Genomic DNA, 20,150 nt, shown 5'->3' with positions numbered 1-20,150 from the left:
GTGTTGAGTCCATTATGTATAAAAATATTTAAAATCTATTTATTCGAAGTATTTTTCAATTTGCTTTGCAATGCACAGAATTAGCCTTCTTTAATCTTCAGACCATTGGAACAACTATAAGAAATCCAGTACTTAAACAATTATAATTTCTTATATTGTCAACTGAGCTTAAAACCTTAAAAACTTGCAGACAGCCAATAAGCTTCACTCTTACAGAATACTAATCCAAAAATGTATTCCACAAGGAAGTTCCTAGTGCTGCTTTTGAAGCTTAAACAGAAACATTTTCAATTACAAAAGACTACCCAAACCTAGGCAGTGTTCAAAGTATTTTCAGATTGAAAATATACCACTAAAATGTTCACCGGGAGGCTTGCACAAGCCGTCTTGGAGTTGGTACTCCTAAAAGAAGAGTTCCTGCAGTTGGCTTTGAAGCTTTGCTAGCTTAGTTTCACATTTCAAAGACGTTTTGAACACTTCCTATGTTAAGGCAGGCTTTTGTATTTGAAAGTCAAGGTTTCAAAAAGCTTCAAACGGTGCTGCAGGTGCCTAACAGAAGAATCATATCCAAAATGGTGGACACAGACACTTTTACAGTAGATTGCCTGTTTCCCATGAGCATTTTTTACTAGTAATAACCAGGAATATCAACTTAACCTAGATATATGCATACATAAAGCACATTGTTTGCATATGTTTTGATATGCTTCTGAGAATGTAATTTAGACAACTGCACTGATTTTGTTTGAAAATTCCAAGGATTTGCAAGGTAACCTTACAGAACACTCCTGTTCTTTACTCTTATTTGATCAGAGATCAAAATATAAATCCATTCTTCATAAAAATAATGAGTTGCATTCAGGAAGAGTCTATTGCCAGCAGGAGACATCCTTAGAGTTTTTTGCCAGGTGTCTAAAAAAGACAGTGGTAAGACCACTGTTTTAAAACTCTTCCTCAATGCAATCATAAAGGATAATTTCCAAGCACACACCAGTATTATATAACATTTCAACTCATTCTTTCAATATTCCTATTTTACATTTAATATATTATACATTGCACATTATTGGGCAAACTGCTAGAATTTGTGGCACCATCTCAGCTAGAACAGCTTATCTAGATCCCTTTCTATCTGGAAATGTATTATCTAAATATTTCAATCTCACTTTTGGCATAGTTGTGGAACAGAGCGCTTTGGTCATCTTCATAGACCATCCAGCTATTCTCAACCTTTTTTTTGGTCACAGCCATAAATTCAGTATAAAAGAAACGTAGGCCAAATCAGGATTGTATAAGTCACACAACGAACTTTAGGAGGTGTTGTGTGAAGAATTGTTTCCAGTCTGTGGCATCCTTCAAATGTGTCAGGGCCCCATTGAAAATGGCTGAATGCCACCTATTGATCAGCACAAATGTCTAGTTTCATTTGTTGTTTTTGCTGCACTTATCAGTTTTGATACCATTGACCATAATGCATTCCTGAATCGCTTGTCTGGGATAGGACTTGGATACTCTATTTTCTGATAGCTCTCATCGTTTCTAGAATGGCAAGTGGGAAATTGCTATTCAGCACTGTAATCACTGGGCTATGTATATCAGAGGTTCAATATTGTTTCCTACACTATTTCAAATATATGGGTATGTGAAGTTGTTTGTAGCTCAGGTGTTGGAGCCTATAGTATGCTGATGACACCTAACATAATCTCCAGTTTCCATTAAACTTGCAATGAACTCTTCTGGTTCTAAATCAGTGTCTAACATGGAATGGATGATAGGAAATAAATTAAAAAGTACAAAAAAGGTTCTTCTTGTAATTTGAAAGGCAGATCAGAAAATAGAGAAAATAGATCTGTATGGTGAGAGTCACATTTCACAGTAAGTTTTGCAATTTAGACATACTCCTATGTTCAGCCTTGAACCCGGATACCAAGATGTGGCAGCAGCCAGGATAACACTTCAACACTTAAAACGGTTGTGCCAGCTCTGGCTTCTCTGAAAATATTTGATTGGCCATGGAGACACACCATTTTGTTACATCCTATTTGGACTACCTAGCACATGGTATTTGTAAAATGTACTACCAATGTGTTTGCCTTTTGGAAGTGCCTGGAAATGCCAGCTGGTCCAAAATGCTACAACCAGACTCTTTAGTAAAGTAGAATAGAGCAAGCATGCTGCTTCCTTATTACAAGAGCTTTATTGGCTACCTGGCTACCAAATGGCTTCTGGTCACAATTCAAAGTCCCAACCAGGGGAACACAGTATTTTAGAAATCACATTCTCCATATGAGCTTGCCCATGTCTTCAGATCAACAATTCCACTACCATCAGGAGTTTGTTTGGTGGAGAAAAGGCAGAAAGCTTTTTTAGCTGGCTGCTAACCACGCCTAATAATAATGTATTAAATGGTGGCTAAGCTAGCTGCCCCAGCAGGCAAACACTTTTTTTATTCAGATGGATTTATGGCATTAAACTGGAAGAAATCTGAACGCACTGTTATCATTGCTTTTTTATTGCTTTTTAAAATTTGGATTCTGCTTGTATTATTCAAATTTTATTATCACCAGAATAACTAGTATGTTTAAGTGTTTTATAATATTTTAAAGTCTTGTTTTATTTTTTAAGTTTCTTAAATGGTTTAAGTATCTGCAAACAATACATGGGGAGAAAATGAATCACACAATACCTGTTTTTGCAGTGCAACAGCTCATAAGAAAGACAGGTTACTTACCTGTAAACCATGGTTCTTTAAGTGGACCTCTGTGAATTCACACAAGTGGGTTAAAACAGTGCCTGCGCTGGTCCTCTCGGAATCTTCCAGAGCTTAAGAGAAAAGTAACAAAGTTCAAATTACCCCTATAGCGCATGCTACACCTGCCTCATCTCCCAGTTCCATTTTCTGCCACCATAGCCTGAGCTTATATAAACTAATCAGTGATGGGTAGTGGGGAGGTTGGGCGGGATGTGTGAATTCACAGAGGTCCACCTGAAGAACCATAGTTACAGGTAAGTAATCTGTCTTTATTCATCATAGCCTCTGTGAATGCACACAAGTGGGTGACTAGCAAGCTCACTTACTGGAAGGAGGGCTGTCACTGAAGGATGGATGTCAACATTGCTCTCCCAAAGTTGGTCTCTTTCTTGGCCCGGAGGTCCAGTCTATAGTGTGTAATGAATGTAGACACATTGGACCAGGCTGCTGCTCTGCAGATGTCAGGGATGTCAACTTCTTGCAGCAGGGCTGTAGATGTAGCAACAGCTCTAGCGGAATGAGCCTTGAGACCTTCAGGGAGAGGTTTGTTCTGGAGTTCATAGGCAAGAGCTATAGTAGAGACCAACCATCTAGATAATGTGGAAGAAGAGGCAGAAGAACCTTTGTGCTGTCCATAAAAGCAGAGGAACAGTCTATCAGTTGAACGAAATTCTTTGGTACGAACCACATAATATGATAGCGCTCTTCGCACATCTAGGGAGTGGAGCATGCACTCAACATCAGAAGTAGGATTCGGGAACAATGTAGGCAACATCAGATAGAAATCCGATACAAATTTGGGTAGAAACGAAACATCAGGGTACAACATAACCTTGTCCTTAAAAAACTGTAGGTAAGGAGGATCAGAGTGAAGCGCAGCTAATTCATTTGCTCTGCGTGCCGAAGTGATGGCAACCAAAAATAGAGTCTTGAATGACAAGAGACGGATGTCACAGGATGCCATAGGTTCAAATGGTTGCCGAGTAAGTGAGTGAAGAACCACCTGGAGAGACCATTGTGGCAGAGGATGTTTTACAGGCGGTCTCATATTAGATAAACCTTTGAGAAAGAACAGTCTGGATGACTCGGAGTCTCAAGGCTGAAAGGAAACAATAGCAGAGATGTACACCTTCAATGTAGAAATGGACAAACCGAAATCAAGTAAGTGTCTCAAATATCGAAGAAGAATAGCCAATGATACAGGATTAGATTGTAGATGGTGAGTATCAGTAAATTTTGGAAAAATTCTCCATTTATACTTGTAAAGAAGGGTAGTAGGTTTTCTGGCCTTCTCAATCACTTCCATGACCGATGGGATATCCTCCAAGCTGTCAGGTGGAGTGAATCGAGATCTGGGTGGAGGATCTTTCCAGCATCCTGGGTGAGCAGATGTGGAAGAAGCGGGAGGTCGATCCTGTCCACCGTCATCTTCATCAGAGTGGAGAACCATGGTTGGTGAGGCCAACATGGAGCAATGAAAATTGCCTCTGTCTTCATTTGGTCTGCCCTGATCAATGCCCTTTGGATGAGAGGAATAGGCGGAAACAGGTAAAGTAGATCCGTCTCCCATCAAATCATGAATGCATCCCCTAAAGAGTCCTTGCCCCAACCCGCTCGAGAGGCATACTTGATGCACTTTTTATTTGTGATGGATGCAAACATGTCCATAGTCAGCCTCCCCCATCTGCGACATAATGTGAGGAATATCTTGTTGTCCAGCTATTCGTGGGCTTGACCCGGGAGACGGCTCAATTTGTCTGTCAGTTTGTTCTCTGTTGTGGCCACATGAATGGCTACAGGAAAAATCTGATGCTGGCAACACCACTCCCATAGATGAACTGCTAGGAAAAGTAGTGACATAGACTTTGTCCCCCCTTGCTTGTTGATGTAATACGTGGTTGTGGTATTGTCTGTGACGAGCTGTACACCATGACCTTGTATTAGAGGGAGGAACGTCCTGAAAGCCTTTATCACAGCCAGAAGCTCTAGATGATTGATGTGGAATGCCGACTCCTGACTTGACCATAGAGCATGGACATGATGTTCCCCACAATGTGCACCCCAACCTGTGGGGCTCGCATCTGTTGTCACCTGACATGTTAGTCGCAGGGGTCAAAAGGGTCTGCCGAGTGACAGATGAGGCAGAAATGTCCACCATTTTAATTGTTGAGCCAGCTCTGGTGTGACACGTAAAAGCTTGCAAGGGCTGTCCTGTAGGGGGTCGAAGAGGGTGAGGAGCCATGACTGAAGAGCATGCATCTTTAGACGAGCATGTGAAACTGTGGAAGTTGTTGAGGCCATCAGTCCCAATAGATGTTGTGTGTGATGTGCTGTGACTCTTGCATGAGGTTGAAACCTGCAAACTGCTGTGACAATGTTTCTGATGCGTTCTGGTGGAAGGAACATGCGAGCCTTGACTGAATTGAGTCTAACCCCTATGTAGTCTACCACCTGAGACGGGATTAGATGGGCCTTTTTGTAATTGACTGTTAGGCCCAGGGACTCGAGAGTGGTGAGGACGAAACTGGTGTATCTGAGTGCTCTCTTTCTCGTGGGGGAGACAATCAGCCAATCGTCTATGTAGGGATACATCTGTATTCCGTGTAGACGTAGATGAGCTGCCACAGGTGCCATGCACTTGGTGAATGTGCGTGGTGCTGTTGAAAGTCCAAAAGGTAGAGCAACACATTGATAAATGATGTTTTGAAAAATTAGTCTGAGGTATTTCCTGTGGTCTGGGTGAATGGTGATGTGAAAATATGCATCCTTCAGATCTACCACAACAAACCAGTCTCTTTCCTTTAACAGGTGGATGATGGATTCCAGAGTAACCATCTGGAAGTGACATGGACGAAGGTAGGTGTTTAAATCCCTCAGGTCCAGGATGGGTCTTAAGCCCCTGTCCTTTTTGGGTACTGCAAAGTACCGGGAGTAAAACCCTTTTGCCAAGTCTCGAATGGGTACTCTTTGAGTGGCTTGTTTTTGGAGCAGGGTGAGAATCTCTTCTTCTAGAACAGGATCGAAGGAAGTAAGCTTGACCTGTTCTAGAGGAGGTAATTCTGTAAATTCCAGACGGTAACCAGACTGTAAAATGCTTAAGACCCAAGAGTCTTTTGTGATAGCTGACCAGTATTGTAGGAAGGGTGAAAGAGGAGTTGCATGATTTACTTGCAATGGGATGTCAGGTAAGTAAAAGGTACTGCTTTGACTTTTTCCCTGTTGGTTTATAGGATTGTCTACGTTGACTAGCCTGTCTGAAGCCGGAGGTAGATGACCTGGTCTGACTCTGGTTCTTAAAAGATGGAAAGGCTGAGACGTTGACTGTTGGTAGGTTTGTTGGGGATATTTAGTACGCCACTGGAATTTGGAGTATCTGGGCTATTGCTGTATGGTGTAAGACTTAGCTGTCTTCTTGCTTTTGTGCAGGTTTTCTAAGTTGTCATCTGTTTTTTCATTAAATAGGCCTGATGCATCAAAGGATAAATTCTCAACCCTTGTCTTAATGTCCTCCATTATGTTAGAAGACTGAAGCCAGGCATGCCTACGCAATGTGATGGTGGAAATCAGGGTTTTAGCTGCAGCATCTGCTACGCAGCGGGAAGCAAGCCTCTGATGCTTAGATAGTCATGGCTTCTGCGTGAGCGTTGAGGCACAACTGCCTGATTTCTTCTGGAGCAACTTCTAGAGCAGGCAAGACTCGAGCCCATAGTTGCCTTTGGTATGCTCCCATAGCCACAAGGTAGTTGACTACACGTAGGACAAAGGTAGTGAGAGAGTACATTTTTCTCCCCAGAAACGCTAAGTTTCTGCCCTCCCTGTTAGTAGGGGTGACATGTCCCTTGCCAGGAGACTTTGAAGAGCTCGATTCTACCACCAACAAGTTACGGATAGGATGCTTAAGGAGGAAAGTGGTGTCTGATCCATGGACTGTCCGGTGAGATACAGGCAATGAGTTTGCTGGCTGAACCCAATGCTCTTTAATTAAGTCCATAAGAGCTGGAATGCAGGCTAAGCTTAGGGGAGGGGAATCTTCTTGGTTGATGTCCCCAAAAATTAAATCTTCAGTAGGAGCAGGTGTCTGTTCTGCATCCATTTTTAAAGTTTTCGCCATGCGAGACACTATTTGGACGTACAAGGGAAAATCCTCAGAGGGGGAGGAAGGATGGTTATCACTTGCATCTGATTCCAATGGATCAGCTCCCCCTAGAATTTCTTGAGAAGCTTGAGACAGGGCATTATCCTCTTGTTCAGAGATGCCTGAAAAAGGTGGCTGGTCTTGTTCAGAAATTGCTGGGCAGGATGACTGCTTTGCACTGTGCCTAGCCGTTTCTGTGAGATAAGGCTGTTGACCAGTTAAGTAGTGATCCGTTCGGTGTTGACTGTTCCTTCTCTTGATGGCCGGGAACAGTTGTCTTATGAGAGCATTTGGCAGATTTAGAAGCTTCGACGTTGAAGTGTTTACGGTGTCTATGTTTCCGAGTGGGGGGACAGGAAGGAGAAGATGAAGAAGAGTATGTGTAATGGGCCCTCTTCTTTTTCCTCTTGTATTTATTTATTTATTTATTTATTTATTTATTTATTTTATTTTATTTTATTTTATTTCTATCCCGCCTATCTGGTCATACTAGACCACTCTAGGCGGCTTACAACAAAAAAGCAACAATATAATTTTAAAAACGTTACAGCTTAACAGAGATAGAAATCAAAAAAGATATATAGAGAAAATTGTCAGGAGTTTTCTGTTGGGAAGGCCTGCTTATACATCAGCGTTTTTAGTTGTTTCTTAAACATGCCCAGCGAGGGAGCCGCGCGAATCTCAGGAGGTAAGTTATTCCAGAGGCGAGGAGCCACCGCCGAGAAGGCCCAATTTCTGGTCTTTTCCTTCCGGGCCTCTCTCGGCATTAGGCTCCTCAGCCTCACCTTCTGACTCGCACAAGTGACACGGGTAGATCTTGTAGTCGCTCGACATTGAAGAGGAGGTAGATTCTGACCTGTCTCATCAACATGGACGCTTAGATCACTTGCAGGATGCCTCATGCTCTGAATCAGAATCAGAGTAATCCTGATGACGTCAACGGCGCTTCTTTTTCTCAACCTCGTAATCGGAGTCATCCTCAGAATGCCTATGACAGCATCGAGCCTCCTTTGGTAAGACCACCAACTTCTGTCGAGAGTCTCAGCGTCGATCAGAAGTTAGGTGCTTTTTCTTGGCCAATCTCCTTCTAGGTGGAGAGTCAGTTTGCAAGGAAATCGACTCTGACAAAGGGGTCGATGACGCCCGCCCGGTGGATATAGGGCTAAGAGGGGCAACCGCCGAGCTAGTAACAGAATGGACTAGCTGGCTCGCAGTAAGTGACTGACCCACGTCGATCAGCAAAGCATCTTGTTGATGAGGTGGTAATGAAGCTGCTGCCTCTGAGAGGGATTCTTGGTCCCGAGAAGAGTCCTCTGTAATAGGAGAAGGAACCGATGCCGAAACCGGGGATATCTGCAAAGGCTGTTCTTTTGGTTTCTCTTTAGATTTATTTGATGCTTTCTTTTGTTTCAGGTCGCTGGTAGAACTGGAAGAAGTGGAGGTCCGTGGCTATTTAGGACCAGGTTTCTTCTTAGGTTGCTCAATTGTTTTAGTAGTAGCTTCAGAGGTCGAAGGAGTGGTGGAGAAGCAACACGCACCTCAGACCTAACTGATGGGGTTGGGGCAGACTCCATCTCAGAAGGCTGAGAGGATTTTGTCCCACAGAATAAACTTTAGCCTTTGCTGACAAGCCCTGAGAGCTGCCTTTGTAAAGCTTTTACAGTGCTTACAAAGCTGATGACTTTCCCCAAGGCAAAAAAGACATAAATCGTATCCATCTTGAAAAGGCAATTTACGAGAACAGGAGGAACACCAGCTGAATGGCCCTGAGCGTGACATAAAGTGAAGGGGAAGTCTATAATTAAGTAAGTAGGGGAAGTGTGGCTGGCGCGTGCCATGGAGGCGGCGGATCAAAGCGCGGGAAATCCCAATCAACAGTCCAAATCAACAAGTACTTGCAATCCAGTAGAGTAGTCAAACAGTCCAAAGTCAGGGGCAACAGAACAATCGAAATTCTCAGGAAAAAATGCGTCAAGCCGAAAAAATCCATTAAAAGGTAGAAAGGCAGTAGCTCTAAACGAGAGGTCCCAACTCCAAGGTGGAAAAATTGGAACTGGGAGATGAGGTGGGCGGAGCATGCGCTATAGGGGCAATCTGAACTTTGTTACTTTTCTCTTAAGCTCTGGAAGATTCCGAGAGGACCAGCGCAGGCACTGTTTTAACCCACTTGTGTGCATTCACAGAGCCACAATGAAGAACACTGGAATTATGATCACTGCCTATGATATCAGTTCTACTAAATATGCATTTATCTTAATACAGATTGTGTTCACGAAGAGAGTGGAGTAGAGTAATTCAAACTTCATCACCTTCTCTTTCCACTGAATGATCAACAAAAGAAAAATATTCTTTTTAAAAAATATTTTTATTTTTCTTATAAGGGTAGGGTAAGGTAGGGGACAACTGGGATGGGGATATCCTTGGAGGGATGGATTTGAACGGATACGTTACAGATCAATATTTTCCATAGTAATTCTATACATTCTATCTAGTAATATTTCTACATATCAGAGAGAAATATAAAGAGTGAACAAAAAGGAAAATCAAATTTGTACCGTTATATTACTGTTCTGATTATTGATTATATAGTTGATTGTCTTTATCCATTTTCATATATTTTTCTTTCATTTCTTATGTACCATGGCACTTTTTTATTTCCCAGGGGATATAGTTCAGTGTCTTCTGATTCCTTCCTTCTTTTTGCTTATCTTGTGGGGGATAATTTTTGGGGGTGGTTAATAATAAGGAAATTATTCTGGCCCTCTCTATGTTCCCCTTAATTTCCTCCTTCTCACATTCCGCCCAATCTGATAATAAGTCAGTTGTAACTTCTAGGAGGTCTTCATTTTGAGTTTCTAGTATATTCTGTATTCTCAGAATATATAATGCATTCTCTATCTGGGTTTGAATCGTAGATCTTTTCCATAGCAATTCCATACATTCTATCTAGTACTATTTCTACATATCAAAAAGAAATATAAACAGTGAGCAAAAGGGAAAATCAAATTTGGACCATTATATTATTGTTCTGATTACTGATTATATAGCTGGTAGTCTTTATCTATTTTCATATATTCTTCATTTCTTATATACCACGGCACTTTATTTCCCAGAGGATATATTTCAATGTCTTCCAATTCCTTCCTTCTCTTTGCTTATCTTGTGAGGGATTTTTTTTGGTAGATAATGAGGAAATTCTTCTGGGCCATCTATGTTCCCCTTAATTTCCTCCTTTTCACAACCCACCCAATCTGATATTAAGTCAGTTGTGATTTCTGGAAGGTCTTCATTTTGAGTTACTAGTATATTCTGTATTCTCAGAATATATGATGCATTCTCTATCTGGGCTTGAATTGTTGATGTCTCATACTGGTTTTGTCGGATTTCCACTTTTCTTAAGTATTCTAAAATTCTTTTCCTTTCTTCTCCATTTTCTTTGCTGATCTAGCTGTCTTCTGAATCGTTGATGTCTCATATTGGATTTGTTGGGTTTTTACTTTTCTTAAGTCCCTCTGAAGTTCTATTACTTTCTTCTTCATTTTCCTTGCTGGTCTCGCTGTCTTCTGTATTTCTTGATTTTGCTATGTTACCTCCTCTTTCATTTACCCCGATTGTAAATGTATGTCCTCCTGCTGTTTGGAAAGGTATGACACTTTAGTTTTCAAATCTGAAATATCCAACTTAATTTCTTCAAATTTCCTATCAAATGGGCTGTCTGTTGGCTGAACATGGTGCTCATGAGCTTCTCAAAATTTTCTTTTGTTAACAAAGAGGACTGGGTTTCTTGCATCAGTCTCACTGATATAATTTCTGGTTCTGGACTTAACTTTCTCCACCTTAAGTTTTGCAGCCATTTTTATAAGAACCTTTATATGACAGTTCTTCAATATTCTAAACTGGTATCTGCTTTTTCCCTTCTCCCTTCTTATGTAGATTTAAATAATCTAATAAATTAAGGATGTATACATACGGAGAGATATAAGAACAGCCAACAAACACAAACACAAATCAATCAGCCAACAGATGGGGATCACCCAGTATGCACTAAATCAAACAAAGAGTCAATGTTATTAATGAAGAGGGGAAACTTTCCTTGATCACTTCAACACAGAGAGAATATATCCTAGATATAATAGCTATAGTCAATATTACTCCAGGAAGTCTATTAATGTCTAGAATTGAGAAAATAAAAAAAGAAAAAGGCCAAAGCCAGCTAGTTCAGCATTCTGGGCAACTTTCCAGACTTCGAGTAGAAGGAGAGAAGATCAGATATTGTGGAATAGAAGCTCCTAAGGGGAAAAAAAGAGAAAAAACTCTTCCAATGTCACCACCAAAAATATATTTCAAAAACAGGGAAATTAAGATAATAAATGCAAAGAGCTATTTTTCAACTCCTCCCCCAACCACTCTCAACAAAAGAAATAAAATCAAGAAGAAAGAAAATTAGACTCCTATCTATTCGCTTTTATAATCCACTAGGGTGTTGCTTTAATTATAAGCAGCCTCCATTTTCTGCTTTCTTCTCTGTACCAGACTTGTTGATTTCTTCCAGCACAGATAGTATTTCAAGTGAGTGTAGGCACATTCCAAATGATTAATATTGTGGAACAGTTCAATACTATTCAGTAGTAACCAGCAGGACTCTAAGGGGGAATTTTACAGAGAGATAGTTTAGCAGTCCATCAGACTAAAATCTGTTTTAACAAGCTTCTGTGTTCCCTGCCATCCACTTCAGCTGTCCGCTTCTGAATGTTTTCAATGTTCAGTCTTACAGCCTACTACTCCCACCTATCTTCATATATCACAGTAGCTTTTCAGGTGTTCAGCTCAAATACAGTGGTGCCTCGCTTAGCGAGTGCTTCGCTATGCAATGAATTTGCATAGCGAGGGGGTCCGGGCCATCGCTGGAGCGTTCGCTCAGCGATGGCCCCTATAGCGTTTTTTCGCTTTGCGATGATCGCTAAGCAATTCGCTTAGCGATTTTCGCAGAGCGAAGCGGGGAGAACAGCTGATCGGCGGTTCCAAAATGGCCGCCTGAAGGTCCGCGCCGCATTTTCGCGCCCTGCCCTCGCTTACCGAGGGCGCGAAAATGGCGGCGCTATGGAAAAACATCGCTTAACGGTGAGTTTTAAAGCCATAGGAACGCATTGAACAAAGTTCAATGCGTTTCTATGGCTTTTTAATTCCCGTTTAGCGATGTTTTCGCATAGCAAAGGTTAATCCGGAACGGATTAACCTCGCTATGCGAGGCACCACTGTACATTAGTAAAATAGATTTGCTTACACTGGTGTCTATATATCTGGGATATAACTGTGTATCCATTCTCCTCCAGCCTTCTAGACCACATCAGTTTTACAGACCTGTATGGAGTCCTGCCAAAGAGAATGCTGATGTTCTGGGATAGGGAGGCAGCGTCCAGCTTCTCTTCTTTGGAATATATTTTCCTCTCCTGGAAAACTAATTAGGCTATCTCAAGCCTACAGAACCTCCATCAGTGGTTACAATTGGGAGAGAGCTCCCAATTTGCAACCTCCATCCATCTGGCCCTGCCTCCTCAGAACTCAAAAGAAAAATACAGTCAACCCTCGACTTACGAACGGCCCAAGTTACGAACATTTCAACTTACGAACCACTCCGTTGGAAAAAATTGGCATCAACTTGCGAATGGAGCCTCGACCTATGAACGAGGCTCCATTCGCAAGTCGATGCCAATGGAGTGATCGGCGCCTTGAGAGCTCTCAAAGGGCTTCCTCTGATGTCAGGCGGAAAGCCCTTTGAGAGCTCCTAAGGCAAAAAGGCAGGGAGAAGGGGCGGTAAATATGAATTTCCAAACGGCTTTCCCCCCCAACATCGGAGGAAGCCCTTTGAGAGCTCCGATGGCAAAAAGGAAATTCAAATTTCCTGCCCTTTCTCCCTGCCTTTTTACCTTCAGAGCTCTCAACGGGCTTTCTGTCCGACATCAGAGGAAGCGAAGGCGCAGATCGCAGTGGCAGGGACCCCCAAGGAGGTCTCCCAGGGCTTCTCTGGCACCATGGGAGACCTCTCTGGGGGGTCCCTGCTGCCACGATCTGCGCCTTCGGAGCTCTCAAATTTCCTGCCCTTTCTCCCTGCCTTTTTGCCTTCGGAGCTCTCAAACAGCTTCCTCCAATGTCAGGGGAAAGCCCTTTGAAACCTCTGAAGGCACCGATCACGGCTGCGGGGATCCCCAGCTAGGTCTCCGATGGTGGCAGGGAAGTTCCCAGGGGTTCTCTGCCACGACTGGAGACCTCCCAGGGGTCCCCCGCCACCGCAATCTGCACCTTCAGGCTTTCCTGGGGGAAAAGCCTGAAGGTGCAGATCGCAGGGGCAGGGGACCCCCAGGAGGTCTCTGATGGCGGCAAAGCCTTGGGAGCTTCCCCACTGCCATTGGAGTCCTCCCTGGGGTTCCCCGCGACCATGGTTGAAGGCAGCGCTCACCCAGCACCGGGAGGCTAGAGCCGGCCGGGTGCCTGGCCACTAGCCCCTGGCTGCAGCAGAGGCAGCGGAGCGCCGGGAGGCTAGTGCCAGCTAGGCACCTGGCCGCTTGCCCCCGTCCATGCAGATGCAGCAGAGTGCCGGGAGGCTAGAGCCGGTGGGGCACCTGGCTGCTCACCCCTGGCTGCGGCAGAGGCAGTGGAGCACTGGGAGGCTATTCTATTCTTGCTAGCTTCCACAAACTACTATATATCCTATAGGACCGCTAAATTTGTTAAATGAGCCATGGAAAGATGGAACCTACTGCCTGCTTCACAAGTTCCTCAAGTTAATCTTACATCTTGATTCTTTTTTGAGAATGCATATTTTATTATTTTATTATGATTATTTTATTATTTTATGCTTTCCACACTTGTTTATATGTACTTATATGAGATGCCAAATACCATTAAGATTGGTTTAATCTATGCTCTTGCATACAGCTTGATCAGCTAAAAAGCAATAAAGTATTTGAGTTTTCGAGTATAAAGATGCATGAAACTAATTTTCAAATATTGATAAAAACAGGTAAAATTTTTACCAGTGCTTGAAGAAACCTGATCAATTCTCCATGAGGTGTTGAAAAGGGCTTTATTGAGCTGAAGCTACAGTTATTCAACCAATGAAGGCAGTCAGTTGTATCCTGCAGCAATTCATCAGAACACGTTTCATTTATTTCCTGTTGCAGCTCCTTAAGACATTGTTCCATGCTACAGCAAAAATAAAACCAAACATTTTCACTATTAAAAAAATACTACTCTCTTTACAACAAGGTATTCAACATTATCTATAATGCTACTCCATTAATTTATCATACAACATTAATGCTTCACTGATGGTATGACTACAGAGATGTCTTAAGGCAGTGGGGCTTAAAACAACTGGGTATATCTGACTATTGTCAGATATTTCTAGGATTCCAAGCAGTTCCAAGACAGAACATTTATAGACACCAGTTCTGTTATTCAAATAGGTTTGACATAGCTACTGTACTTCCCTACAGCTAGTTTCACTTATTTCAGAAATACTTTGCCTTCTAATGGTTGCTGTCAATATCATTAATGGTCCTTGTGCCCACGAGTCTTGCAGAATGTAGGGAGCTGAATGGAATCACAGGGCAAGGGCACAAAGTTTGCTCCTAGTGCTCAGCAGCTGTAAATATTGTGGTCTACTACTGGTGGCATGCCAAAATCTCCACAAGGATACATAATCATCTCCTGGGCCCTGACATGTTCTGGTGCCAAGAATTCAGAGTTTACATGAGGACACAAAAGATCCAGTGATGCAATATCCTCCTCTGAGTATTTCCTCTTTTAGTCAGGATCTGTAAGCTGACAGAACAAGTCATCACTGATAGCAAGGTTAAATCATTTTGGATACAGATTTTCGAAACATTCTTTCAGAAGCATTTTTCTTTCAACAGTACAGGCATGTACAGGTTACAAGAATTCAGGTGAGGTTCTGAGAAAACATTATCAAGTTTATACTTTAAAACAGTGGTTCTTAACCTTGGGTTACTCAGGTATTTTTGGACGGCAACTCCCAGAAGCCTTCACCACCAGTTGTGCTGGCTGGGGTTTCTGGGAGTTGCAGTTCAAAAACACCTGACTAACTCAAGGTTAAGAACCACTGCTTTAAAAGATGATAGATGCACTGAAATTCACGCAAAACTGTTAACGATAACATATAGATTTATGTTTTATGAGAAGACTGTGTGAAACAAAGTAAGAAATCAAATACTTATTTTAATTTCATTTAAAATTAAGCTTCCAACATACTCAGTAGTAACTTATAACAACTGGTAAAGGTTCCCCTTGACATTTAGTCCAGTCGTGACTGACTTTAGGGCGCGGTGCTCATCCCCGTCTCCAATGTTTGTCTGTAGACAGTCTCTGTGGCAATGTGACCAGTGCAACTAGACACGGAACGCCGTTACCTTCCCACCAAGGTGGTACCTATTTATCTACTTGTACTTTTACATGCTTTCGAATGGCTAGATTGGCAGGAGCTGGGACAAACGACAGGAGCTCACTCCATCGTGTGGATTTGATCTTACAACTTCTGGTGTGACGATCACCTCCTTCAGGCACCTACGTTTTGTGCCCTCACAAAGGTTCTAGTCATTTCCTTTCACTGCCACCAGTGGATTACTTCAATCCACAAAATAAATGATGTTTGATCAGACACTGGTATGATGAATGCAAACAAAACTTATTTATTAAAGTGAAGACAATTTAATAATCACAGAAGTTCTTCAGATGTACATACTATTCTCTTGCCATATAATTTCCACCTTCTCTATCCATTTATCTTAACCAGTCTCTAACTCAATCTCTCTTTTGCCTCTGACTCTCTGACCCTGGCTAACTCACTCTGACTGACTGACTCCTCCTCTCAGGCTCCGCCTTTTAACCTCTCTCGGCTCTGCCTCTCCACCACATCAGCATAGACATAAATAATACATATACCTAATAAAGGGTGACCTCTACAGCTGGTCTTCTGACCTTGCAGCACAGAGGCTTCTGCAGTTTAACCTGCAGCGCCACCACGTCCCTTAACAAGTGGCACAGAAAGCTTAAGGAAAAAATTCATTCTACTGCTATTTTATAAATTCAGTTCTGGAATAACTGGCTCTTTTATGAATTAGTAGTAAGAAGAGGAAACAAATGATATTAATACAGTTTATAGATGGTATGAATAAATAGTCACCTCCTCCATAAGGTCAATTAATTCAAATGGGACTACTATTAATATACCAAGTTCACAGTTAGAGTAGGCCCATTTGAATCAATGGAACTTACAGCTTTTAATTAGTTTCAGTTGTTACCAGTGCCTGCATAATTTTATGCAAACATAAACATTTTATTTTGCCCAATATAAGCTTTCATTAGACAATAAATTTCAGTAACTTGCTCCCACAATGGTAAAATGATTAGATAGAGTTTTTTTTTTTTAAATTTATTTTTAACAAGGGGTGGCAAAAAGGAAAAAGGGGATTGAGGTTAAGGGGGGAAAGGAGAAACAATAGCATACTAACATCCATTCTATACATATTGCCATATCAAAATTCCAAATTGCTCTTTTTACTATTTTCCAGATTTAAGTTCTCATTTCACTGTATGCTCTTGGATAGATAGAGTTTAAGAGACCTCACTGAAGGAGAAACCACAATCACACACAGTAATACATATATCATTCCATGGCCGAAATCCTGTTGGTGTAAGTTTATACTATGTAAGACAGATGACATTATCATTTAGTGACAGAAATACTGAATTTCTCAGTTGAGGGGTCCTCAGATACTAGAAAATTGCTCCCAGCGGTCCCACAGCTGGTGGCAATCCAGCAGTGATTTCCCAATATTAAAGGCTCTCCTCCTCATCCTCCCAAAAGCTTCTCAAGGGCAAAAGGGTTCCCAAAGGAATCTTGAAACCTTTTGGGAAGAAGTTAGGAAATTTTTAACATAATTAAATTCAAGATTTCTGTCACTGGATGATGACATCATCTAGCTTATATATAATAAATGTCGACCAACAGGATTTCAGCTTATGCCTACAACTGTTTTTTTAATAATTAAATAAATCTTTGCACATTACAGACTACATTATAATGTGTTCATACATGATCAGTTATACAGCGGTGCCTCGCTTAACGGGCACCCCGTTTAACGACGAATCCGCATAGCGATGAATTTTTTGCGATAGTTTTTGCGATCGCATTGCGATGTTTCTAATGGGAAAAAATCGCTTTGCGATGACCGGTAAGCTGTTTCGCTTACCGATTTTCGCATAACGATGATTTCCCAACAGCTGATCGGCGGTTCCAAAATGGCCACCAGGTAAAAAAATGGCTGCCCGCTGTGTTTTCGACTGGAATCCTCGCTTACCGGGCAGCAAAAATGGCGGCCATGTGGAGGATTTTCGCATAAAGGTGAGTTTTTTGCCCACAGGAACGCATTAAACGGGTTTTAATGCACTCCTATGGGCTTTTTTATTTCGCATAGCGACGAATCCGTATAGCGATGATTTTGGCTGCACGGATTATCGTTGCTATGCGGGGCACCACTGTATTTTACAAATGCATATTCATTTAAACACTTCATATTATTCATATCTCACCTCTTAAAAGAGGTTATCAGGGACACTTAAAGAATAAAAGCATTTGAAAACTGAAAACAGCAGAACACAATACAGAAAATAATACACCGATTAAGATCAAAACAATGTATTCGCGAAGGCTTTCACGGCCGGGATCTAATGGTTGTTGTGGGTTTTTCGGGCTTCTTGGCCGTGTTCTGAAGGTGGTTTTTCCTAACGTTTCGCCAGTCTCTGTGGCCGGCATCTTCAGAGGACAGCAAATTGTGCTCTGGGTAAGGCTTGAGAGTGGAGTATTTATGGCTGTGAGAAGGCTTGTTTGTAAGAAGGCTATTGTCCTATCAGGAGATGGTTAATTAGTATGTTTTGTTGTGGCTGTATTGTTTTGATAAGGAGGGGAGATTATCTGTCCCTGTGGTTGATGGGTGTCATTAGCTGGTCTTTTGTGTGTAGTAATCCCCTGACCTTGTGGCTGGGTGGAGTTCGTTGACCTTTTGCACTCTGTGTTTTTGAGAGCTGGGAGCCAGGTTTTGTTGAGTTTCAGACTTTCCTCCTTCCGGTTGAATTGTGGATTTCAATGGCTTCCCTGTGCAGTCTGACGTAATGATTGCTGGTGTTGTCCAGTCTTTCAGTATTTTGAAATAGAATTTCATGTCCAGTTTGTTTTAGGGCATGTTCAGCTACTGCAGATTTTTCCGGTTGTTTTAGTCTGCAGGGTCTCTCATGTTCTTTGATTCTGGTGTGGATGCTTCGTTTTGTGGTTCACCACTGCAGGAGTATACCGGATACCTCGCAGTTGTGGCCAGGTATACATTGGAACCACAAAACGAAGCATCCACACCAGAAGAACATGAAATCCACAAGCATCAACAAAACTTCAACCGGAAGGAGGAAAGTCTGAAACTCAACAAAACCTGGCTCTCAGTTCTCAAAAACACAGAGTGCAAAAGGTCAACGAACTCCACCCAGCCACAAGGTCAGGGGATTACTACACACAAAAGACCAGCTAATGACACCCATCAACCACAGGGACAGATAATCTCCCCTCCTTATCAAAACAATACAGCCACAACAAAACATACTAATTAACCATCTCCTGATAGGACAATAGCCTTCTCACAAACAAGCCTTCTCACAGCCATAAATACTCCACTCTCAAGCCTTACCCAGAGCACAATTTGCTGTCCTCTGAAGATGCTGGCCACAGAGACTGGCGAAACGTTAAGAAAAACCACCTTCAGAACACGGCCAAGAAGCCCGAAAAACCCACAACAACCATAAGATCAAAACATATCAATTTCATTCCTGAATACAATGAGTGGTACAAACTGCATGAATCAAATAATAAATATTGTGATCTTATGGTTGTTGTGGGTTTTTCAGGCTCTTTGGCCGTGTTCTGAAGGTTGTTCTTCCTAATGTTTCGCCAGATTTGTGATCTTATTGAGAAATTACATTAATATTCCTTATTGGCTTCCCTACTGCAAAAAATTTTTTAAACATAGTATAATGCCTCTGGCAAACGCAACAACAAAAAGGATCAAATGTATTTTTTTATGATAGATTAACCTCTCTGTGCTGACACAGTTCCAGCCTGATATCAGAAATGTTTCAAACTGTCCTGCAGAATTAATTGTTAGCAACCCCTATGTATGACATAACAGTCAATGAGAGCTGAAAGAGGGATGTGAAACATTACTTTTATGATAGTCCTGAGAATGTGCATCCTGCTTGATTTAGTTCCCCACAGCTCCTCTTACCAGTGGAAGCAGTAAAATAGACCACCTGTGTAATTTTTAAAAATGTAATACTGATACCAAAAAATTGGAGGCTCCCTGTCAGTTCCACTAGTAGAATACACTGGAACAAAAAAAGGGGGAGGGATTGTATTCTTAACTTCCTTTGTTGTCTTACCCCCCCCTTGCTGGTTAATATTACACTTTTTTTTTGCTTTCTACCAGGATACGACAGACAAGACTCTCTCTTCCCCACTTCAACATACTATATCAAATTGGTCTTAGATCAGGTATTCCCAGCCTCAATAAGCCACAAAAATTGCTGGTTATCTTGGGCCAGTCACTGAGACAGCCTAATCTATCTTACAGAGCTGGTGTGAGGATACAGTTGTTAGGAAAAGGGTAACATATGCAACTTTGGGATATAAATGTGAACAATGTAGTATCATCTGGCTTTCGACAGCCTCAGAATGGAACTCCAGTGGCAGAGACTTGAAGAACTCAGGACAGTGAGTGGTCCTTCCCTCTTGGATTATGAGAAGGCATACAGTATTCCTTTTGATTGCCTTGGATGTACCTGAATGAAAGACCACATCTTTCCTGTTACGAGGTGTGATCTTGGAATCCATCATGTGCACCTTTTGATATACCTCACCAGGGGCCAACATGCTTCTAATATCTATGATTGGGTCTAGGCAAAGGAGAAAACTGGCCCACAATGTCTTCAACTGCTCTCTGCTGTTGTGGCTAAAGAACTATTTTGCAAAACTTGTAGTGGAAGTTCAACACACCAGCATTTATTCTTTTGCTTCTGGTGTTATTTTTTAAACCAATATGCAAACCCTTTTACCAGACAAGGCTCAAATACTGGTTTACTGCTTCCTAACTAGCAGTCTACGGAGCAAGCAACTGGAGACAGCTGCTGTCAGTTTCTGTCTGT

At 41.9% G+C, this 20,150-nt stretch overlaps 1 protein-coding gene across 2 annotated transcripts in view; it reads right to left on the bottom strand.

The window, feature by feature from the left end:
* KIAA0825 (KIAA0825 ortholog) overlaps window positions 1-20,150 on the bottom strand; it is a 284,329-nt gene that overhangs the window by 237,083 nt on the left and 27,096 nt on the right. For both annotated transcript variants that reach the window (XM_020793239.3, XM_020793243.3), the window contains exon 3: window positions 13,922-14,090. In XM_020793239.3, the coding sequence (XP_020648898.3) occupies window positions 13,922-14,090 (169 nt within the window). The remainder of the gene's footprint in view (window positions 1-13,921; window positions 14,091-20,150) is intronic.

The sequence above is a fragment of the Pogona vitticeps genome, chromosome 2 (genome assembly GCF_051106095.1).
Source record: "Pogona vitticeps strain Pit_001003342236 chromosome 2, PviZW2.1, whole genome shotgun sequence".
NCBI lineage: Eukaryota > Metazoa > Chordata > Lepidosauria > Squamata > Agamidae > Pogona > Pogona vitticeps.
This window is presented reverse-complemented; position numbering and strand designations above follow the sequence as displayed.